At 44.5% G+C, this 24,703-nt stretch overlaps 1 protein-coding gene across 3 annotated transcripts in view; it reads left to right on the top strand.

Annotated features, from left to right (window-relative positions):
* LEF1 (lymphoid enhancer binding factor 1) overlaps nt 1–21,849 on the top strand; it is a 117,787-nt gene extending 95,938 nt beyond the window's left edge. Inside the window, exons 10-12 of one of the 3 annotated variants that reach the window (XM_036853982.1) lie at nt 6,169–6,217; nt 6,883–6,923; nt 20,713–21,849. In XM_036853982.1, the coding sequence (XP_036709877.1) occupies nt 6,169–6,217; nt 6,883–6,917 (84 nt within the window). In that variant the 3' untranslated portion in view covers nt 6,918–6,923; nt 20,713–21,849. The remainder of the gene's footprint in view (nt 1–6,168; nt 6,218–6,882; nt 6,924–20,712) is intronic. The other 2 variants (XM_036853984.1, XM_036853983.1) reach the window with 2 other exon arrangements.
* Nucleotides 21,850–24,703: the final 2,854 nt, after the last annotated feature.

Below are 24,703 nucleotides of genomic sequence, written 5' to 3'. Positions count from 1 at the left end.
TAAAATTTTTTAAATCGAAGAAAACCTTATCATTAAAATGTTGGTGAAAAAGATTTTTTTAAAAGCATATAATCTCATCACATAAAGGCAGCATTAGTAATAACTAGTTACGCTACCTTCCAGTATCTTTTCTGTGCCTATCTTTTTTTTTAGCATCTTTATTGGAGTATAATTGCTTTTTACAGTGGTGTGTTGTGCTTATCTTTTTATCTTTTACTTGGATATGTGTGGGTGGGTGGCTGTGTATATACACACACTTCTGTATCATGCTGCTTTTTGCTCTTATATATAATAAGCATTTTTCTCTTATGGCATAGTGTTTCTGTATATCAGTTTTAACAGGTATACAGTATTTCACTGAGTGAATGTCACAATTTACTTAACCATTTTTTCCCTGCTTTTTAGACATTTGCTATTTTTTTTTTAATAATTGGAAATTATCCTGCAGTGGATGGTGCATAACAGTTTTTAGGACTTATTTCTACAGGACAGACTCACAGTAGTGAAATTGTAGTGAAACAGTAGTGAAATTGCTGAGTACAGATTATAAATATTTTAGCCTCTTGATACATATTGTCAGATTTCTTTCCAAAATGGATTGTGTTATTTTACACTTCTTACAAACAATGTATTCCAGTGACTGTTTTGCACAGACTAATTAAAACTGGGTAAAAAAAGCATTTTTTTGTTTGTTTCATATTAACGTACCCTGATGCCTATTATATGTTTTATTCAGATGGAGTAGGTATTATCATATTTTTAAGCTGTACTAATTTTACTGGAAAAAAAATCTCATTTATATTGCCAATTATTTTATTACTTCAGAGTTTGAATACCTTACTCATGTAGTCTTGATACAGCAAAAACTACTGAGAAAGAATATTATAAGTGATATTAGTTGTATCATATTTTATAGAGGGGAATGATTTTGATTACTTAAGCTCTTAATTTAAAAATTTGAAGATCATTTTCATGTTTCTTGTGAGACTAGCATTCAGAGTGCCAGCTAGGACAGACTTCACATTAAATGGAATTGTGAAATGCCTTTCACAATGCCTTTGTGGAATGCCTTTGTGGAAGGCATAGACTTCACAGTCTATGCCATTTCCCTCCTCCTCCAGGTGGACCAGCTCAGTCTTCCAGGGCCTTTGTGGAAATGCCTTTTTAAAAAGGGCGAGGCACTATGGAGAACAGTATGGAGGTTCCTTAAAAAACTAGAAACAGAACTACCATATGACCCAACAATCCCACTACTGGGCATATACCCTGAGAGAACCATAAATCAAAAAGAGTCATGTACCACAATGTTCACTGCAGCACTATTTACAATAGCCAGGACATGGAAGCAACCTAAGTGTCCCTGGACAGATGAATGGATAAAGAAGATGTGGCACATATATACAGTGGAATATTACTCAGCCATAAAAAGAAACAAAACTGAGTTATTTGTAGTGAGGTGGATGGACCTAGAGACTGTCATAAAGAGTGAAGTAAGTCAGAAAGAGAAAAACAAATACCGTATGCTAACACATATATATGGAATCTAAAAAAAAAAATGGTTCTGAAGAACCTAGGGGCAGGATAGGAATAAAGACGCAGATGTAGAGAATGGACTTGAGGACAGGGGGAGGGGGAAGGGTAAGCTGGGACGAAGTGAGAGAGTGGCATGGACATATATACACTACCAAATGTAAAACAGATAGCTAGTGGGAAGCAGCCGCATAGCACAGGGAGATCAGCTCGGTGCTTTGTGTCCACCTAGAGGGGTGGGATAGGGAGGGTGGGAGGGAGACGCAAGAGGGAGGAGATATGGGGACATACGTATATGTATAGCTGATTCACTTTGTTATAAAGCAGAAACACACCATTGTAAAGCAGTTATACTCCAATAAAGATGTTAAATAAATAATTTTTTTAAAAAAAGGGCGAGGGTGAAGCCATGAATCAATATGTAAATCAGTGTGTGGCCATTGCTGGAGATGGTCCTGTGCGGACGCACGTCTGAGGTCTTACATCCCATATAATGAGGCACCAAGACTTCCGGAACACATTTGTTTCCTGTGACATGCTCCAGAGCAGAAGTCACTACTGGTCAGGATTTGGAGCTTAAACGTTGGATACAGCTATGGCGTAGGAAGTAAGAGTCCTCCTGTTTGTGACTTGGGAGCAGCAGCTTCATCAACTCTCCTGAACCGTTGTCTTGATTGTTTTAAATAACTACTTGGGTTGGCCAAAAAGTTCGTTTGGGTTGTACTGTAAGATGCTATGGAAAAACCCTAATGAACTTTTTGGCCAGTGCAATACTATATGCCAATGGTCAAGAGCTGTCTTAAATGCTTTTTGTGTTATTTTCTAGTCCTTCTAATAATCCTGTGGCATCAACAGTATTATTGTATTTTACAGATGAGGGAAATTAAATTGTCAGGAGGTTAGGTAAAATTGGTCCAGGGCCATGTAGTGGCTAAGCTACAAGGGAAACCCAGGTTCCCCAGACTTCACAGTCTATGCCATTTCCCTCCTCCTCCAGGTGGACCAGCTCAGTCTTCCAGGGCCTTTTTAGGAAGTCTGCTTTAGTTGAAGACTTTTCTCCCTGAACTGGGCTTCCATCCTCTGGGCCGTAATTAGTATTTTCTGGATAGAGCCTTAGTGATGCCCTTTAAGTGGGAAGATCAGTCCCCCACCTAAAGGGTTTCGGAAGTGTCTTCCTCTAACCCTGTCCTGGATCTCTTTTGGATGTGGTTGGCCTTATAGGGGAGAGTGGCCTTCCTTCTTTGACCTCTGGGAGAGCTTTGCTGTGTTGTGACTTTGCAGAGATTTAGTGTTGCATGTTGACTGTCTTTTTTTTTTTTTTTTTTTTTTGAAGTATAGTCGACTTACAGTGATAATTTCTGCTGTACAGCAAAGTGATTCAGTTATACATATATATACTTTTTCATATTCTTTTCCATTACAGTTTATCACAGGATATTGAATATAGTTCCCTGTGCTATACAGTAGGACCTTGTTGCTTATCCATCCTATATATAATAGTTTGTATCTGCTAATCCCAAACTCCCAATCCTTCCCTTCCCCATCGCCCCCTCCCCCTTGGCAACCAAGTCTGTTGTCTATGTCTGTGAGTCTGTTTCCGTTTCATAGATATGTTCATTTGTGTTGTATTTTATTTTTTTTCAAACTCATTCTTTTTATTTATTTATTTTTGTTTTATATTGGAGTATAGTTGATTTACAATGTTGTGTTAGTTTCAGGTGTACAGCAAAGTGATTCACTTATACGTATACATATATCTATTCTTTTTCAGATTCTTTTCCCATATAGGTTATTGCACAGTACTGAGTAGAGTTCCTTGTGCTATACAGTAGGTCCTTGTTGCTTATCTATTTTATATATAGTAGTGTGTATATTGTTAATCCCAACCTCCTAAATTCATGTGTGTTGTATTTTAGATTCCACATATATGGATGATATCATGTCTTTGAGTGAAGTTTCTGTTTCTGATCCTTAAGGAGTGAGTTTCCACTTTTAAAAAGAGATAAAAGAAACACATGTTCTCTCCCTCTTGCTCTCTCCCCTTTTCTCCATGTGGAGAGACGGGAAGAGAGTAGTTTTAAAGAAAACCAGTGTTATGTGAATTTACCTTTAAAGATTTTCCTCTGCACAACTTTTAAAGGAAATTGTTTTGCGTAACTTGATTTTAGGATCTCTTTGAATGAAGGGGAAGCCCAGCTTTGTTACTTAAAATGTTTATAACAATCAAAATAAGCCTATTAATTACTAAGGCAAACAGAAGTCAATCAAGTGGTATCACTTTAGCTAAAGATATTACAGTATTCTTTTTATTTATTTATTTATTTATTTATTTATTTTTGGCTGTGTTGGGTCTTTGTTTCTGTGCGAGGGCTTTCTCCAGTTGTGGCAAGCGGGGGCCACTCTTCATCGCGGTGCGCGGGCCTCTCACTATCGTGGCCTCTCTTGTTGCGGAGCACAGGCTCCAGACGCGCAGGCTCAGTAGTTGTGGCTCACGGGCCTAGTTGCTCCGCGGCACGTGGGATCTTCCCAGACCAGGGCTCGAACCCGTGTGCCCTGCATTAGCAGGCAGATTCTCAACCACTGCGCCACCAGGGAAGCCCCAGTATTCTTAAAATAAGAGTACAGGAATACAGTCTAAATAAGATGCATGCCCTATGTCTTAGCATTTCATTGTCAGAATGCTATCCTGATGCTCACTGCGATCGTATTAAATATATATCTCAATGATTTAATATTAAGTTGTCCTATTCTATGGCGTCATAGATTTTATAACTTCGTTTTTCTAACTTTCATTTTTTATAACTGGTTTTCGTAAATCAGTGCACATATTTTCTTAGGTGTATTATTTATATTATTAGAGCTTTTAAATGTAGTGCTTAAAACCCAAGTACTATATATGATTTTAATGAAAATTTTATATGTGTTTACTACACATGAATTTTCTTTTTGTGTTAAGCTGACATGAATACATCCAAACTCCTTAGGTCCTTTTGTCTACCATAAATGTAAGTTCTCTTGAAGCACTGATGTATACCTAAAATATAGTACAGGTTATTTCACAAAGCAACATCAGTCCGACATGTCAGGGAACGGTCGCATGTTCTAGGCACGTGCTAGGCATGTGCTGGGTGGCAGAGATGTGCTGAGACTCGGGCAGTGCTCATGTGAGCCGATAGCCACGTGGCTGAGGGGTCCAGGGCCACAGCCCATCATGACACCTGTGCGGAGTTACGTTATGGTGGTGAGCTCTGCCTGGGGCTGACATTGGGGGACGGGAGGTGGGGGTGGAGATGGTGGGGAGAGAAGGGTCCTGGACAAGATGACACCTGAGGTGAGTCTTAAAGGGCAAATGGCAGCTAGGAGAAGGTGAGGAAGAAGGCGCCAGACACAGGAAACAAGCTTATTGCACCTTCTGGAAACCACAGTCGTTGCATTTGAAAGGGAGATAGCAGATGCCCCTGAGAAGCATGCCCTTCCTTTGTCTGCTCCCCTCCTCCTGGAGCACCTTAATCTTCTGAAAGAAGACTCCATTATTTTTGATATGCCATTTCCCCAGGTCACTAATATCTGTTGTTTGCCTTAGTGTTTGTGAGGATAGTTTCAGTCAACTTTCCAAAGATATAAAGCCTCAATGGTCGGGTCATGTGACATGAAGAAAAACTATCTTGAGGTGCATAAAAATAGATACTTTTACATATTCATACAATATACTCAATATAATCTTATGGTTTTACTTTTTGTGAATGTGATTATTACAGCAGACGTAAGATAGAGATACTGGATGTGATACGTGTCCTATGACACGTATATGAAAAGACCATCCTAATCCAGGTTGGTCATTTACTATTCATATAAATCAAATATATACTGTGTCTATGCCCTATTATAATTATTTTTTGAGGGGAAAGTAATTATGAAGAAAAATAGACAATTAAACTACTATCAATGGGACCTAAAATTATAAATTTGTGATTAAGATGATTTTGAAATGTATTTTAAATTGCAAGCATATTCACGTTATCGTGTTTGTTTTAGGAAGCAGGGTCCTTAACTGCCATAAATAAGTCTTTAAAGTTACCTTCTAAGTTTTCTCAGGTTCTATCTTACCCTTCTACTACTGTCTTCAGTTACATCTTGTCTGTGCCATGGGAGCTGAGGGGCCTCAGTTAACAGTGTGGATTTTTAATTAGATGGTGGAATTCACAGTAAGGAAGATTTATCATCAATACTACCAGAAGTGGGTCCTAAGCGTGGTGGTTAGCAGTAAAAGGAGTGCCTCCTTATTAAGCGGGCTTTCCTTGAAGGTGGGCGGGTGGGGGGGGTCTGTGGCCACAGCCCTAGGACATCATCATCCTGTGTGTGTGTGTGTGTGTGTGTGTGTGTGTGTGTGTGTGTGTGTGTATGGCCACCGCCAACGTCAGTACAGTACTGATGACATTAAATGCAAAGCTATAGAGACAGAGGTCACAGATAAGAATTTCCTTCTCTTGCCCTGTTTCTAGGTACAGATGGTAAAGAGAGACATATAATGAGGCATCTTGATCTCTTGGTTGACCGCCTGCTGGTCCTTTTGTATCACGTTCATCCGTGTGTTCACAGTACAGTCTATAACATGAACATGTGCCTGTCTTCTTCCAGGGTAAGAAAAAGAAGAGGAAGAGAGAGAAACTACAGGAATCTACATCAGGTAGGCACCATGTGACTTTCCAGCCAATTCTCATGCTTCTGACAAGCACCTTTTAAAGTAGCCTGCATCTTTCTACACGCTGCTTTATTCTTCAGCTATAACATATGATTGTTGAACTCTGCTTTTCTTCCTGAGATTCTTTAAAAATGTTTGAAAGACCTTTCTTTTAAATGTGACTATGTGAAGGTACACCTAAAAAGCTCTTGCAAACCCTGTCACCTGGATTCCTGGTTGTTAACTGTGGTTGTTTTTAAGGTTTTGTTTTTGCTTTTGTTGTCTGTGTTCTCTTTGCTTTAACACTTCTGTTCTTCTATTTGCAAAACTCCTTACAATACAGTTTTTTATGATGACTCTATGATATGCTACCTTATATCCCCTTGAGAATCTTTTCTGTGGTTTGGGGTTATTTAAAAATATAAAACATGGTGATAGGGTTTATCTTTCGTGTACATTAATTCAAGGCATCAATCAGTGAGGTCCAGTTTATTTCCCCTTTTCCTTCATAAAAGATAAGGCCTCTACTTGTACTGCACAAATAAAAATGGCTGGTATAAGAACCATAAAAAGTAAAGCAGACAGGTCCACATTATATTGTAGCTACTACGTATTTGGAATGTACAAAAACCTCTTCAATAAAAATTTTTTAAAGACACAATTTTCTGCAGGTACAGGTCCAAGAATGACAGCTGCCTACATCTGAAACATGGTAAGAACGACTCTCTGGTCCTACTGCTGACATTAGTTATAAACAGAGGCACTTGCTTGTGAATCTTCTTGCTCATACTGATGCCATTCAGCATTGCTCCTTTAAAGAGGAAAGGCCACCAAAATCAAATTAGTGCTTTAAAACATCTGATGGTTTTTATACCGGCTATGGATTTGCAATATAGTATGTGTTTCTCTCTTCTCTTCTTCCCCTTTTTGCCCCTTTAATCTTTCTCCATTCCCTTTCCCCTAACTCTTGTCAGCCATTCCTTACTGACCAGTGGCAAATCTGCCTGCTTCAGAAACAAACAAGTAACAAAAACCGGCAAAATGCCATCTTACTCTGCAAACCCAGGGCGGCATTGGAGGAGCTCAGGCTGGCCCAGGACCTGGAAGGTTTTGTGGTATAGAGACTTTTTCTCAGTTGAGATGACATATAGAGGCTTAAAAGTAATATATTTGTTTATAGTGAGAAAGAGAGGGATGCTTCATTTTTTCTGTTATTTAAAAATGTGGCATGGGGACTTACGAACTGTATTCTATCAAGTTCTTTATTGGTAACCATTGCTAGATCTCACTCTCATCTTTATAGGTGATATTTATTTCATTTCTTTTTATTGTAGTTATTTGATTTTTGACCACTTGACCACCATCCCTGGTGGGAACCTGGCGGCTTTGTAAATTGCCTCAGTCTTTGCTAGGCTTTGAATTCACAGTGTGTCTACACTGTGACAGTTCTTCTCCGAGGCGCTCGCTTTGATTCTATTCTCTCTAGGAACCCGCCTCCCAGTCCCGTCAGCTCTATCTTTTGGGTCTGTCTCGAGTCTTTCCTCTCACACTCAGCAGTTTCATAGCCCCAGATCAGGTGCTCAGACTTTCCATCTGGATTATTGTAATAAGCCTTTGGATAATTTTCCTGCTTCCAGACTTCCTTTCTGCCAGTTCATCCTCTGTGTTGCTCCCAGAGGGATCTGCTGAAACACAAACGGATTGTGTCACTTCCCGACTTAAAAATGGACAGCCCACCGTCTGAGGGACGCAGTGCAGACCACGTCAGTGTGGATCTGCGTCTACCCTGTCCTGGGGGTTCCACTCTCTGACCCGCCTCACCTCCAACCATGCGTCTTGGGCTCAGTCCAAACAAAACTATTTGCCGTCCCTGAGGCAGATGGAGGTTGCTGCACGTGCTGTCCCTGTGCTTGGAAAGCCCGTTTCCTCTGCCTGAGGGTGGTGTTTCTTAGGAGAAGAGCATTAGCCTGCGGGTCACTTCATTCTTGACTAGAACCAGATGACCGCTTAATCTTTCAGAACTTAATTTTGGTGCTCAGATTTCAGCGGACTTTCCCAGGGGAATCTGCAGAGATTTTGGTACCAAATAGATATGAATTTTGCATCAGCTGTTTGCCCCGGCAATCTGCTTGAGCTTTTTAATCTTCATTTTCCTCCACTGTAAAATGGGAACAGTAACCGCCACCCGCTAGGGCTCTTTGTTTCTCGTGTGGCCTCCCTCCCTCCCTAGACGCCACCCCCAAGACCTGATGCAGCTGCCTTCTCCTCTGTGAAACTTGCCTCATCCTTATTCACGTTCCCCAGGTTCTTCAAAATGTCATCATTGTTCTTTTATGATATCAAAAGTCTTCTAAACTAGCGCTGAGTGGTAGGCTTTTCTCCAGGTAAAAAGAAGATCAGCCCTTCATACAGGTGACCAAACAAGGTATCAGAAAGATAATATCACAGATGATGTTCATATTTAATTCAACTTAATGGCTATTAATTGAGGACCTCTTCTGAGCTGGCCCCCCAGCTTGGTTATAGGAGCACAGGCTCTGCCCCCAGGTGCTCATGGCATCATAGTTTAGAAGTAATTTTAGTAGCAAGCACATGCTCTTGTACTTCTTCTTTGCGTTTTTTTAGAAGACTATTGTCCTTTTAATGACTAAACACTTAGGTATGGACAGCAGCCCTTTTTATGCTCTGCCTCGAAACAGAAAAACCCTTATAAGCATACCGTGCTAAGGACCAACATGCGCTGATTTTACTCTGTCCTCTGTTTGCACCAAAATCTTCAGTGCTGTTTCTATTAAAAATCATGCAAAAATGAATTTCTCTGCTTCATACTTTGATATTTGGTTTTAGTGTCCTTAATGATTAACATTATATAGTATTTTAGAATAGACGATTAGGCTGAACGCATTTTTGTCCTAGAATGTATCCCAAATATCTCTTTTTAAAATCATGTTACAGTGATCATGGTGTTTTCTTGTCACTTACTTGTTTTTCTAAAGGTCAAGGTGTGTCCCCTCTGCCCTGCCCCAGAAAAACACAACAAAGTCTCCCCCCCTCCCCCCAAGAAAACAATTTTCACCAGCGACCAGTGAGGCTCCCGTCGGCTGGGCTGCACTTAATCAGAGTCTCCAGTGTTCCTCTCCCCTCTCGTTGCTGGATCAGTCATGCAGCCTTTGAAGTTCTGTCCTCCCCACTATCCTGTCGTAGAGAGCGTAGAGAGCGGCACGGGCAGTCATCTGATAAGAATTACTAAGCGGAGAGAAGGTCAGATTTGCATTCGTAAAGATTTCCGCAAATTAGGAATGATACTATCCCTACTGTTTCCCCATCCCCTTCTTTGTTTTAGGAATTCAGAAACTTCTATCTGTGTAGTAGTTGACTTGTTTAGTCATTATTCCGCATTTATTGAGCACTTTATAAATGCCAGTTAGCTCCATAATACCTGGAAATACAGCATCGAACAAGGCTCAGAAGGTCCCCGCTCTGTACTGCTTACATCTCGGGGAGAGCAGTTGATTTAAAACAAACAGGAAAGTGTTAAGTGCTATAATAAAAATAAAACAGGGAGTGACTTGAGGGTCGGCTTTGGCTTGAAGATCATGAAAGGCCCTTCTGAGGAGGTGACACTCAGTGATAACCAGTTGTTTTCCCTGGAGGGTATTGTGTGTATTGTTCTGAATGAAAGACCAGGCCAACAGGGCACCCTGTAGAAAGAGCTTAGAGGAGTGAGGCCACGCGGGCTCTCACATTAGCCCTCCCTGTGCTGTATGGCCTGGGGCAGTAGGTTTAAGCCCGAGACCGGTTCCTGGGCACAAGTGAAAGGGGCGCTTTGCTGGCCTCTAAGCTCCCGGCTGCATCAGGTCCCAGCGTCCTGGTCTGCTTTGTGCTTCCGCGGGCTGCACTGCCTCCCAGTGTTAGTAAAGGGACTCGGGTCTCTTTTTTGTTTACGAATTTGTCGTCCTCATTCTAGGTCCGGGTGGCTCTGTATAACTATAAGGCACCTTATGATCTTGAAAACGACTTGCCCACGATGTGCTTGCTCTTCAAGTCCTGTGTAGGTCACTTCCTGCCTGCCCTCCTCCTCCACAGGATGAGTGCCCACAAGCACTGCCTCTAGTCTGGGGCTTGGCTTCCCCAACTGATGCCATCATGTGGCTCCTTGTTTGTTTGCCAGACTTCGGTCCCGCTCTTGCTGGCTCCACCTTAGAAAAAAGCCGCAGACAGATGAAATGTTTGATTAGACTTGATCCTGCACATAGTGTCTGTGAAAGCTCACAGGGCTTGCTTTCAGTTCTGAAGGGAAGTTCTGAAGTCACGGCCCTCCCTGCAGGAAGGTAAAGCTAACGGAGCACGGTGCCCAGACAGGGAGGATGCCGTGACTCCAACGTGAAGAGACTTTTGAGAGGGTTTCTTTCCGCACAGCGCAACCTAACGTTATCCTGCTGCCCTTAAAGGAAATTCCTAGTAGATCCCTGAGCTTAGACAGCCATGATGTAGCTCAAATGCTAGGGAACTCTCATTACTCTGAACTAGAGTGGGACAGTGGACTATAAGGAAAAGACCCCACCCATCAGGAAAAGACGCCTCTGTGAACCAAAAAGCCCTCTGAAAACTTGTTTCTGTTCCTTGAAAGACATGAGTTTCACTTAATACTTTCTCATTTCATTGGTGGGAAATGCCATTGCAGTTGCTTCATATACCCAGCTGTGTCCCCATCTCCCTGTGAGCTTCTACTTTTGTGTATTCTATAAGAATATTCACTCTGGTGAAATCAAGTTGAAACAAAGAAATTAGCATTAACCCAGTCTCAACACCTTGCAGCAGACTTCTTTAGGATTATTGGAAACGGGATCCTTAAAAGACATTCCTCCAAGTTGGAGGTGATCCCCAAGCTGTGGGATCATTCAAGAAATCCAGATTCATCCTTAGCTTTTTTAACTAACTAACTTGCCACTTGTGGGAGCTGGGAGCCCAGGGCCTCAGGCAGTGAGACTTACACACGTTCTCCTGTGAAGGCCAGTATCATAAAATGCCAATTGTTTGTTTATTCACTCTGCCAACATCCAGTGAGGCCTACTCCTGCAAGTCAAGAACTACTTTAGGCAGTGGGGTTACTTGCTAAATGGACCCTGTCCGTTACCAGAGGCGCTCCCTGTTTAAGAAGATGCAGACGTACAAATGGATAATTATAAAATAATATGTTTTATGCTACCAAGGAAGTGCATACAGCGCAGTGTGTAAAAACAAAGACGACGGAAATCAGAGCGAGATCAAGGAAGGCCTCCTGCAGTAGGTAACACTTGCGTGTCCAGTCATGGGGGAATTCTTGAGTTTGACAGAACAATGATCGAGTTGCTTTGAGTTTCCAGTATTTTGGTGCACGTTTCATTTGGAATATGTAACGTCAAGAGTTTGTCAGAAGTCAGAGATTATCATCAAATACTGAACTTCCCTTTCTTCCTGACTTAATCAAGATTCATAAAGAATTAAAGAAGCAAAGAATTAGAATTTTTGAAAAGCTGGAGAGAATTATCATTCTGAGTTTACTAACTTAAAAACTTTACAGGTTGGTTTACTAATATTTACTTTAGCAAAACGTAAAAAGTCCACTATCTTAAAGTTTATATAGATTGAAAAGATATTCTTATGATATTTCAGTGTATTTCATTTGATTATATAACGTCAAAGGTCTAGTTTAAAAGTAGAAACAAGCTATCTTTTTTTAAAAAGCAAAATATCTCTGGTTAAACGCACCCAGAGATACATATAGGCACTCACATACAGACATACTTCTGTACACTATGATTTTAGCCTTGGCATAATCTTTAGCTTGCACACTTGCTGAACTGAGAAATTAATATATATTTTTTACTAAATAAAAACATTCGCCTTTATTTCCTTGGTGCCAAGAGGTGTATGGGAGAAGTAATTTCTAGTACAGTATAGAATGCAATAGTTAATTGTGCAGTGCTTGGATTTACATCTTTAAAAAAATTGTCTCTAGCTTTCCATTATAGACTGGAGTCATGTGCAGGACTAGCGAGAAGACTGTGACCCTGAAGGTCTTCTAGGAACCTTGTCTGAAGCTCAGGACTTAGCCCTGTCCTCTTAAGACTCAGGGAGAGGTCTAAATATTTTCAGCGGTCTCCTTGAGAAAAACATTTGTTTCGTATAGTTTTTGAAGCTCACCCTGGGGAACTTGATGCTTTTGCCTAATCTTTGCTCTGAACTCTGTTCCCTAAGTACTTATGTAGTCACCCCCATTAAGTATCAGTGAGCCTCTGGGTATTTGTTCCTAGGTTGGCATGTCTAGTTAGAAGGCAAAGCCAAGTGCTTACAAAGTAGTAAAGTTGGAAGCAGCTAGAGAAATGGTAAGGCTTGTCCAAAGTCTCAGAGTAAAAATTAAGGCTTTGATAATGAGAAAGTGAAAAAACTACGCCCTGTTTTCCATCCTTCATCTTTTTGTCACACGATTAGGCACTAAGTGTGTCGGGCACTTAGCCTAGAATTGCCACTAAGCACACAGGAGACGGCAGAGTCAGGAGCTCTCGGGAAGGGAGCCGCACATCTGGAGGCGGGAGACCAGCACGGCCGCCTGCACCCGGCTCAGTGCTGTCCCCAGGTTCCTCCTGAGCGTCCTCTGAGCGGTGGCCCGGACAGTGCAGGGCCTCGCCTGCCAGTTGGCCAAGCGTCTGGATCCTGATGGAAACGACTGCGGGCGTGTCATTTGTCTTGTCAGGATCGCAGGTGTGCTGTGCCTAGGACACGGAGGTCTGTCCCTGCCTGGGGTGGTAGCCTACCCGCGTTCCCCTCCTCTTACGTCTGGCTGCAAACCCCTGCGAAACGTGTCATGAGTTAGCGGAAAACTTGTAGAGAATTCACACGGCAGTATGGACACTTGACTGCAGTGTTCTTACTAGGGACTCCCTAGTAAGACGGTTCAGCAGGAAAATTCAGACACTGATAGCAAGGGCAGCCTTGGTCACGCTGTCTGAAACAGAGATGGCAGCCTCACAGCACTGTGTAGCTAGACTAAGTTGTGCGTGGACCGCAGGTTTTCAGGTTCTAACCATTCTCCAGAATGCCTTATGCTTGCTCATATGATGAGAGCCTTTTGATCACAAGGAGCAGAAACAACCCCTGCTAGGCTAAGGACCTCTATTTAAGGATACAGGAGCATCATGCGGAAGCCGAGGAGAGTACTAGAAGGTGGTCTTGGAAAACTGTCCAGACGCTTTTGCTGTCTCTTATATCTGCCCCTCCCCCAAATCACATCCTCCCCTCCTGCAGATTGGCCTCCTCAGTTCTTTGATCCACGTGTCCAGAACCCCTCAAGCTCACATGTTCTTTCTTACAGTACCAGTCTCCAAAAGAGAAAACTCTTTCAAATTCCAGAGAAGGGGGACTTCCCTGGCAGTCCAGCGGTTAGGACTCTGCGCTTCCACTGCAGGGGACACAGGTTTTTGATCCCTGGTCGGGGAACTAAGATCCCACATGCCGCGTGGCCAGAAAATAAACCAATACAAAGTCAAATTCCAGAGAAGGGACTCTGGCTAGCCCAGCTTGGGTCAAACTTCTACCCCCATCTGCAGTCAACTGTGGCCACAGCAGATGGTCACACAGTACAAGACAGCTGTCGGGGGCTGACCGCTCCCACCGGGGCTGTGTTGGCATTGGGATAATCAAGAGGGAGGCAAGCTGCAACCCAGCAGACGTCCACTACAGCTCACTAATAAGCTGGTGGCTGGGCCTGTTAGATCAGCAGACAGGGTGATTTTATCTAGGCAACTGTGCATTCGTGAAGGAACCGGGAGAGGATCATACATACAGTGAAAGCTTTTAAAATCTCTGTTGTGCTGCAGTGTCCTTCCCATCAATTCTTTTCCCCTCTTTCTTTAATGGTCAGAAGAGCTAGAACTGTGTTTAAGTTGCCTTGGGAAACAAACAGGAAACTGGACCCTTGGCTAGCAAGAGTGGTCACGTGCCATTAAAAAATAATAGTGGACGGAGAGAAGAATGAGGCTCGTTATTACAACCCTCTTGAGATATGTAATATTTAGTATTGTTCATGAAAGCCCTATGAAATTAAGATCCATGCTATTATTCTAATACTTCATAGAATAAAAAAATTATTTTGGAAAAATTTAGTTTGATAGAATGTTTTCTCACTGAGCCATCCAGAACTTGAGGGAAATCATCCTTCTGGATAACGGAGTTTCCCAGAGAACTCTAGGTTTACCTCTTTAAGTATCAACACATGTAATTTTTAATTTTCACTCTTGTGAGTGCACCTCTTTCTTCACCAGAGTACATGAAAATTAAATATTTCTTAATACCTCATGCCATTATTCTACAGTGTAGTGTACCATGTGGTAAATGGTAACAAGGAATGGATGCTATTTGACCCTTCTAGATGACCCCAAATAATGGGGTTTTCTTAAAAATCTCTTTTTTTATTTATTGTGTCTTCTTGTTCTGTCTAGGACTGTGTACCCCTCCCCTAAAGTAGTTTTCCCTCTGATCCATTTTGTAGATTTGGGAACCAGAAAACAAAGCTTATTTGAATAATATATGCATTAAAAGTAAACGGGGACTGAGTTGGCGTATGGGGGGTGCTCTTATTAGGAAGGGTAAATATGCTTTTTTTTTTTTTTTTGCTTGAATTTCTTGATAACTGCAGTGAGACCTTGAGGCCTTTTCACTTCCTTTTCCTCAGCTGTGTCCTTTGGGTCTGAAGCTGCCCGTCAGCAGATCCAGAGGAGCGGGGTGATCCTGCCTAGAACTCTCTGTGAGCCTTAGCAAAGTCACTCTGTTCTTTTCGACAGAATGAGGAGAAAAAAAAACGAAAGCACCTCAGTCAAACAGTAGTGCCCGCTTTTTTGCTTAAGTCCTAAGTCAAATCTAACCTGAAGTTTTCTAAATTTTTAGATATAGTCTCCGTCAATATAATGACAAATTTTTTGCTGCCCTCTTGGGATTACTTTTCCCAGCTATCAGTGTGTTTCTGCAGACATTCTATTTTATAAGATATTTTGTAATATTTCACGAGAGATTTTCCAGAATTCTCTATTGGTCGTAATTTTCCACCGGAAGTTCTGTAAATAGTATAAATCTTGCTTTTACCCCCTGAACATGCTGTGTGAGATTGGAACAACAGAAATGGAACTCACATTTCTGGACCACGTATTCTGTCGTGGGTGCTCTAATCGAAGCCTCTCCATCCCGTCCTTGAGGCAGCCCTGTTCGGGGAGGGATCTCTGCCCTGTTAGAGGGATGAGGAGACGTCAGTAACTTGTCCAGGGCCACGTGGCTGGTGTGCAGCAGGGGCAGGTTCACACCTGGCTCTGTCTCTCTGTCACTCAAGTCTCCACCCACTGCAGTAACCAACATTCATTGCGCCCTTTCAGATGCCAGGTACTTGCCAAGCCTGTCACGTGTATTATCTCCTCTCATCCCCTCAACACACGTTACGAGGTAGAGCGACTTAACTATTTCCATTTCACAGACGGGGAAACGGGTGTGGCATGTTCAAGTAACTTGCTCAGGATAAGTCTGTCTTCAGAGCTCATGCTCAGAACCCAGAACGCATTGTCACCTCCCTAGGCCCCATACACTTAGACACGTAGACTCGTACTACACGACGGTGGAAAGCAAAAACAGAAGTGTGTGCTCATTCTGTTGCCTCGTTTTTAGAAGGTGAAGTTTTAGCATTTTTAGGGCAGGAGAACTTGTAGAGAGAAAGGCGAACTGGATAAAGAATTTGGAGGTGGGTAGGTGAGTCTCCATAGTGGCTATCCTCCTGAAGCACTTTAATATACAGAATTAAGATGGGTTTTGAGGGTCTCTTATTCAAAACTTTCCTCGAGAATGTTTTGGTAGTGTTCCCAGCGGAGGCGAAGGTCTAGTGGGTGAGATCTACACTGGGAGGCCCAGCCAACCAATGGTGGTGTACGTCCTCACAGGGAGACACAAAGGGCTGATGAGGAAGAGAAACCATTAGCTGCAGATGGAAACCAGCATCTCCCCCTCGAGCAATTTATCAATAGTTCCAGGCCTGCTTCAGCGTCATCTCGGCATTGCCGAAGTCTGCTTTCACTGGTCACAGTTACGCTTTGAATAACCGCACGGGAAGGAACCGCACAGATTCAGTGACCCTGCCTCGGTCTGTATAACCTGGATCCAACCCCGGGGCCAGTGACCCCTTGTCTCACTGACCCCTCCCTCCCTCCCTGCCTCGTCCACGTTCTGGGAATCATCTGGTGTCAGAGCTGTGGCTGGCGACTGGGGGACTGACGAGCTTGATGCTGGGACTTCAGGACTAGCTCAGCTGCAGAGAGAAGAGTCAGCGCTAACCTTCCTCACCACGCGTTATCATTTCTTCTTTTTCTCCAATACTGGGTAGTACTTACTTTCAAAGACCTGAAGGTGGCCTTTGTAGGTTATACTTTCAATCTTAGAGATTTAAGTTTCAAAGTTACTTTCTTAGGCCCTTTGTTCTCTCACCCTGCTTTCAAGCGGAGCATAGCCTCTTGGGGTGGGCAGTGGTCCAGATGGAGACCACCTCCACCTCCGCAGTGATGCTGACTCGTGATGGGCACGGAAGGCAGGCGGGCGAGGAGAAGCAAATGAGTGATAATTTAGCCCCGAGGTGTGGTGGAGAGAACTTAGGTGTAGGGCTCAAAAGCTAATCCTGCCACCTGTAGGTTGGGTGACCTTAAGCAAGGCCTTTCGCCCCTCCCGCAGCGGGATCCTTCTGTGTAAACGCGCTCAAGTCAGCGGAGCTGTCGTGATCGCATGACATCGTGTCCCAGCGCCTGGCACAGCAGCGCTCAGCGCACGTTGTCCTTCTTCCTTCCTCCTCACCAGCTCCTGTGACCCATGGGGAACCAGGAGGCCTGGGGAATCTCTAGGGGCCCCTCACACCAGCCGCTCACAACCAGATGCCTCAGTTCCCTCTAGGACAACAGGGCCAGACCAGCTCTGTCGCGCTCGCTGACCGCTCTGGAAGTCCGCTCCCTGCGTGCACAGGCGGCTTTGTGCGGCACGGGAGTTCACGCCCTGAATGGCAGGCTTCCGTCCGTCTGCCCCGAGGTGGGGCAGAAGAACTTAGGCAGTAGGCATGAGGTGGTGTGTGCCGCTGTGAGGAGGGCGATCTTTGCAAAGCCTCTGCCTCTGTTCATCTCTCACAGACTGATCTCTGATACTCTCCCCTCAAATTTCACAGCGTAACTAAAAACATTTTAGAGTTTCCCACTCCTTGCTAGTAACATTTGGGAAGGGGAGGGAGGAGCTCTTACTCCAACCACCTTCCTTTTGGGTTACTCACCATCTCTGGACGAGGAAGTGAGGTTACAGGCACGGCTCCAGCTGAGCCGGTGGGTCCTGGTCACGCATCGCCCCTCCTCCCACACCCACCTCGGCCTCTCTAATGGGCTCATTTCCGCAGCCCCTCCTGTTGGGGGGACAGCCTGGGAAGGGGGCTGGGCCGCAGAACCTCAAGGATATGGGCTGGCCACGCGCTTGGCTCCCAGTTGGAGGCTCACGTTTGCACCTAAGAAGAAGGAATTTCCCCTCTCCCTCTCTTCAAATCTTTTGAGCCAAGGCCTAGAAGGCCCCAGTGCCTCAGTCAGTGCTGGTCGTCTTCCAGATGCAGGTCCCTCTTGAAATCTTGAGATGTCCCTTTACCGCTTGGGCTCTTAATACGCGACTCTGCCAGTTTGGTTCCAGCTTCCATTTGGTTAGTGGGATATTTTGTCCGGATTGGATTCTGGTCCAGGAGAGGAGCTTCCTGGGTTTCAGCTGGACGGTGGGGGGAGGGCATTTTCCTGTGCTTCCTTCACACCCACTCAGCAAATGGCCCACGTGGTGAGCGCTGGCGGAGGGAGCCCAAGCCTGACGTGTAAGACGGGGCTCCGAGCTCCCTTTGAAGCGGGCGCGGTAATTGCGGCTTTGATTACGCCGACTCCACCGCTGGGCAGGGCTGCGCGGGGCTCGCCTGGCTGGCCCAGCTTCAGCTGCAGCCCCCCGTGAAGACTTAGATGTGGGAAGTCTCCAGTCTCCCGAGCCTCATGCCTGTGGTTTCTTGAAAAGAATCTTGATTTGACCTGTTTTATGTCTGTAAAGCAACACTGCAAGGCTTTTTACCCCCAGTTCTCCCATCTGGGGGTAAGACTGGTCTGCCCTGGTGACCCTGTATTTTAAAGGAGCAACCAGGTTCAAATAAGGTGCCTTATTTGATAGACAGCTTCCTTGCCCATTTATTTAAATACCAGCTACACTATAAGGAGAGCATCCCCGGTGGGGAAGAGTCGCTTTTTGGTTGGCAGTTGTACAGAGCGGCTCTGAAACCAACTGTTCAGGAGGATTTATAAGAGGATACTAAGATAATGAAACAACAGTGGGGAAACGTGAGACTGTAGAAAGCACTGGCTTTATTAGGAGATGTCGAAATTCTTCCCAGGGAAGCGCGTATTATCCTTGTGACAAATGGCCACTCTGGCCAGCCGGAATCGGGTTAGTAATTATGTTGTTATGCTCTCAAGAAGCGGGCAGGAGGAGGCACTTTGGGTGCCGTGAGGAGAGAGGACGACTCGATGAGTGGTCAGTGCAGGAGCGTGGAGGCCGCCGCAGGGCCACGCAGGCCACTGACCGTCTGGCTTCAGAGTCAGCCTGAGGCTGGGGTGGGCACGGGTCCCAGCAGAGGGACAGTTTGTCTCTGTGAGCAGACAGACGCTCCTGGCGGCTGAGGCCAGTCTGTTCTGAACCACAGCGCTGGTCTCCAGCTGCTGTGCGCTCCTGGCCCGGGGCTGCTCGCCATTCCTCACCAGCAAGAGCAACCGGGTCCGGGCCTTTGAGAGTCCGTGAGCCCAAGCACGGTGTGAATAGGAGCCTGTGGGCGCTGCCTTCACCCCCGCCCGGGCTCTGCTCCTGTCTTCTTGGAAAGCCAGGGCCCTTCGCAGCTCTTCCATCCTCCTGTGTGAAGCATCTCTACCCTGCTTCAAGTTTAAAAATCACAAAGCTGTAGTGTGGTTTTCCCGTTAAATGGGGGAAGGTTAATTTTGCAGGAGAATAGGAATTGAAATCGTCATTGAAGACCTCGTTCTGTTGAAGGTAACATTCTGTGGCTGATTTCCTCCCATTTTGCTTTTGCTTGTTTTGTTTGTTCACTAGCCACCCGGGTAAACAGTTTCTTCTCAGCTCTGGTAAGTCATTTTGAGGGACAGCAGCGGTGGTGGTTGCCGTGATTCTGACGATGCTAACACGTGGCTGGTAAGAGCCCTAATAGCGGGGCTCACTCTGCACCCTGCACTCCCTGAGCCCCTTAGAGGCATTGGCCGAGCCCGTCCTCACGGCTCCCGGGCTACAGATCCATCTTCTCTGAACAGCGCGGTGTAGACCGTAACTTGCTACCCAGAGTTGAGTTTTCATTATTAAACTATCTCAAAGCTTCCTTTTATTTCTCCTCTAAGATGTCTTTCCACTTAAATATAAAGCATAAAGGAATGCACTCCACTTTTTAGAATTAATTTTTTTTTTAAAGGAAATGTCTGCTAATAACAAGGACACTGCAAGCACAAAAAGTTGAGATGTGTCTGAGCTGCCAAAGACCCAGGTAGAGTAGGTGCTTCCCTGCAGCTGGACGAGGCCGTCTCCCCAGGTGCAAAGCAGGGGTGGCGGATGCTCTCCAGAGAGGAGGTGACCTTGGGGATGCTTTCACTTTCCTTTTGTCTTTGTCTCACCTTGTTGCAATGTTACATTTTATTTTTAATCACTTTTTAAATCTCAGATTATTAAAGCTTTGGGGATTTAGGGATTCTCCTTTCTGAATGCTCTTATCAGCAATATCTTTAAATACTTGTTGAGTGTACATTCCAAGGCTAACGTTAGAGATCCTGGTTGTTATGAAGGGAAAAACTCTTGAGAATTGAAACGTCTAAGATGGGAGAAGCGTGTGCACCTCAAGACTGAATATGAGCGGACACAGACCATCCCGGTCACAAGGGGGCTCGTTGCAGGAGCGTGAGGGGCATTGACTAACTTGCGTGTGGTTTAGTCTCGTGTAAAATCCTACAGTGGCTCCCCACAGTGGACTAAAAAGGCCAAACAACACTTTAGGATGACAAGTCTTCCCCCCATCTGGTCATTGCCTGCCATTACGACTCGTGTTTGGCCATTCCCTCCTGATGTTTTTCCAACAGATTTTTTTTTTTCTTTTTTCACCATGATCTAAAGTATTAACGTGTATGTCACATCGTAACCCTGTACACTTATGTACCAATACGTGGAACCAGGGTAAACATTTCAGTAAAGTACACTTATTCTCTAACATAGTCTGAGGATTTAGGGCTACCACAGGGCAACCTCTTTGAGCCATCACCAGATCAACAACGTGGATTAATTAAATGCAGAGATCTTAAGACACGTGCTGTATGAAATAGAGGGTAAAATCTGTAAAGGTCTGTGGCAAATTCACATTCACAGTACTTTATTTGTTCCTTCTTGAGGTGGAAAACGAAGCTCCTTCCCAACGTGCAAAGCCAAGGCAGCGACCCCGGGACCTCTCCTGGAGATGGAAGCTTGTTGACCACCCAGACTGTCTCCATGGCTTGCCCAGTCGACCCCAAAGGAGAAATGACACCAACTTCACCCTGAGGTCACTGCTAGAGACGCTGATCCATAAAGACAATCACTGCCAAACCCCCTTTCATCTACCGCGAGAGCCAAGTTCCACAATCAAAAGCATACAAGGTTTTTCAAAAGAAAAAAAAGCACATGAGAATGCTAGCGGGCCCTGGGTCAGCTGAGCAGCTTTCCTCCCCCATCTCCGCCGTGCACTTCCCAGAGCATCCCGCCTCCATACCTGTAACCTCCTGGCAAGGACAGTAACTTGGGCCGCTCTTGCCTGCCCGGAGCACCGGAGCGGCCGCGGCACAGCCGTCAGCGTCCTGGGGGGAACTTGTGGAAGAGTTCCCTCTTTGTTTCTGGCTTCACGTTTGTTTCTCTTTTCCTCAAGCTTTTATTTAACAGTGCAAAAGGATCGATCTTGTTTGCTTCTTTTTTTTTTTAAACTTGAATTTTTTTAATTTACACTTTTTAGTTTTAATCTTCTTGTATATTTTGCTAGCGATGAGCTTTTTAAGTAAAATCGAAAGATCTGGAAGAGTCTGAAATAAAAACGAAATGAAGAGAAGCCTTCTTCTTTTGAGGGCTATCTTGTCCGCTAAGGGGCTTCTCCGTGAATTGCCTGTCATAATAGTGGCCTGTCTTTGTCAGGTGTCCGATAGAGCTAAGTAAACCTAACAGTCCACTGTGTGGGTGGCAGTTGGCAGTCCTCTTTCATTTTATTTTTCTTATGATCTCTTCTCTTTTTTTTAAATGGTAAACCTTAACAGATACCTTTCAGCAGACCAGTTTGCAGTGAATTTTCATTTCTTTCCTTCTCACCCTCTTGTAAAAAGCCCAGCACTTGAATTTTTATTACTTTAAATGTTCTGTATTTGTATCTGTTTTTATTAGCCAATTAGTGGAATTTTAAGCCAGTTGTTAAAATGAGCATTGATGTACCCATTTTTTTTTAAACAGCAAGGCACAGCCTTTGCCCAAAACTGTCATCTAACGTTTGTCATTCCAGTTTGAGTTAACGTGCTGAGCATTTTTTTTAAAAAGCTTTGTAATAAAACATTTAAAAACAAGTCTTTTTTTTTTTTTTTTTAAAAGAGTGAAGTTCCTGATAACCTGCAGTTGGTAATGGTGACCTAAATCCATAGGCCAGGCCGGAGCTGGTGTGTCCGCATAACGGGGGCACTGCCCGTGAGGCTGCCTCGGGGACAGGCCCACACCCTCCCCCCGTCTCCAGGCTATGCAGTCCGTAGGGGTCCTCCTGCAGCCTGGAACCCCACCTCCTCCTCTCCCACGGGTAGATGGAAATCAGGGCCACAGGATTCAGATGGGAATGATTCTCTCCCTTCCTGAGAACCCAGACATCCTCACAGGCTCCAGCCGGCACCTCTGCAGGTGTGCTGGTGCAGCCCGTGGTCAGAGCCCATGGGTTCTCAAAACTGGGCTCCCCGAATCAAGGTGTCCCTGTGCTTTAACTCCCATTCATCTCCCCAAAGTCGACATTTTCCCAATTTTGAGTTTGAACTCCATAATTCTCCCTTAAGCGTTTGTTATACTATATATAGGTTGGTATCGGATTTAGTAGAACCTCCATATTTTAAGTTTAAAACATCAGCATTTCATGGTCTTCCACAAAGCTTCCACAGTCCATTGAGCTAGTCTGAAAACCACCGACACCACTGATCTAACTTCAATGTCTTGCTGAAATTCTAGTTCTGTTTCCTTTTTTCAACCTTCACTACAGCTGGAGAACAGCTGGCTACCATACTTGTAATAACCCTCCACATACTGTACTTGAAGATTGCCATTAAATCACCCCTCAAATTTCTCTTCTCCAGGCTAAGTAATCCCAATTCCTTGAACCTTTCATCATTGGTCCTTTAATCATTTTCATTACTATCCTCTGGAACCTCTCCAATTCCTCTTCATTTAGTCCTAAACTTGAAGCAGGGAAAAATGTCTATTACGTTCAGGGGACCTACTTGTTAAAGGTTTCATATTCATTTGAAACTCTCTCTCTCTCTGTTTTCTTAACATACATGAACCAAGAAGTTATAACTGTTTAAAGCTGCCACCGTGGTCTCTCCAGAAGTTAACTAGAAGATCCAAGGAAGTGTAGGAAAAATCTAGGGTGTTACTTTTGGAGGGAAGAACAGGTCATAGCAACACATTGGTTCTTCTGAGTCTTAGAAAGAAACTGATTAGTGATAAAAGTCTGTCCGTCAAGTGAACAGAGCAAGGATAGTTGTGAGACTTGAGCCTCAGCCAAAGCCTACTCAAGTCTCCTCTCCCTGGGTTCCTCCTCCTCTACGTTTATATGACGCAAAAAATGGGTAAACAGTATTGAAAGAAATGGGTTGTTTGAATCCTCCGGGCCACAACTTGGTCCCTCCTAGTTTTCTATTCATATTTCCTCCAGAATAACTCTTCCTAGATAACCTGGATGTCATGGCACGGTGCTCACTCCTGGCCCATTCTTCCCAAATCCTGCTTTCTGCAGGCAGCAGTTTTGGGGAAAGGAGAGTCCAGAGTCCCCTGAGAGGCACACACAGACCAAGGGACACTCTCCTGGGGCGACGGGGCAGAGGGACTCCCCTCCGGCCACTGCTTCTGTTTGCTCTTGCAGCGATTCCGCTTCGGCTTCCTTCCCCGCAGCGAGCTCGAGGCTGGAGCGCGTTGCGAGAAGAGGATGGTCAGCCTCTCTCGGAGGTCACAGCTGACGCGCCGGTCCTTACCAAGCAAGGGGCGCTTTCCTTGTGGCTTTAGTTTGTTTGGTTGCTGGCAACTACCTGTTCGGCTGGAAGGAGCCTTGGAACACCTTCGCAACTATGGCTGTCCTAAATACAACAATTTTTTCCTCTATACTTTAGGAAACTATGTCTTTTCCTCTAGAAGGCTGAAACAATATGGAAACTTCTGCTCAGGGGCCCGCGAGCAAGAACAAGATGTCTGCGTGGCTTTCCTTTTAAAGGAGAAAAGTCACGAGGGAGCGACGCATGGTCCCGACAGAAAGGAGAAACCTAAATTCCGCACGACGTACTAGTTGTACAGGTTGCTACATCTGCCACAGGATGTTATCTTTCATACACAGAAATTTTAAGAGCTGCCCTGTGAAGCCTGACCTCCAGGGATACGTACATGTATACGCGCACAAAATCTGAACCGCTTTTTAATAGACACTGAATAGTCTGAAGTTAAGCATCTTAATAGAAGAATGGGATTCTAAATGCTTATGTATGTATTATGGGAAAAAATAAGATGATTGGTTTTGTTGGCTGTTACTTAGTGGATACCATTTTGGCAGCTGCAAACTTCCAAAACTTCTCCAGCTCTCTAATGCGGAAAACCTACATTGTCTTACTCTGCAGCTAAGAGTGGTTTTGAGGGAGATAGGAGAACATATCGGGTATACCGAGACAGCCAGTTAAAATAAACGTCACTAGCATGAATCAACCTAAATTAGAACTTGCCGAGCTGAAGAAAAATGCTCTTGTTGTTTACCGTCAGCAGTGTTGCAGGCCAGTAAAGCGGCGTTAAACAGAATTGGCCAACACACTCATTCAACACCTATTTACTGAGTGAGCACCTGCCCATGGGCTCTACTGAAATAACTGTCCACTAGGAAAATGTTTCTGCTGTTAGTAAGCTTGTTCACCACCTGCATTTGTTATAATATACAGGCATCCTTCTCCCTGAATAGTAATTTAAACTTTAAAAATCAGTTGCTTATAACGGAAGGAGGTACACGGTGGGGAAAGCCCAGGTTTGGAGTCGCACGGAGCCGGACAGTGTCGGCCGCGCCCGCTGTCAGGAGCTGCGCACTTCATCCCTCTGCGCACACCCCCTTGCGGGCTGAAGAAGGTCTCACTGACCTCC

The sequence above is a fragment of the Balaenoptera musculus genome, chromosome 5 (assembly GCF_009873245.2).
Source record: "Balaenoptera musculus isolate JJ_BM4_2016_0621 chromosome 5, mBalMus1.pri.v3, whole genome shotgun sequence".
NCBI lineage: Eukaryota > Metazoa > Chordata > Mammalia > Artiodactyla > Balaenopteridae > Balaenoptera > Balaenoptera musculus.
The sequence above is the reverse complement of the archived record's forward strand: the minus strand, read 5'-3'. Positions and strand labels throughout refer to the sequence as shown.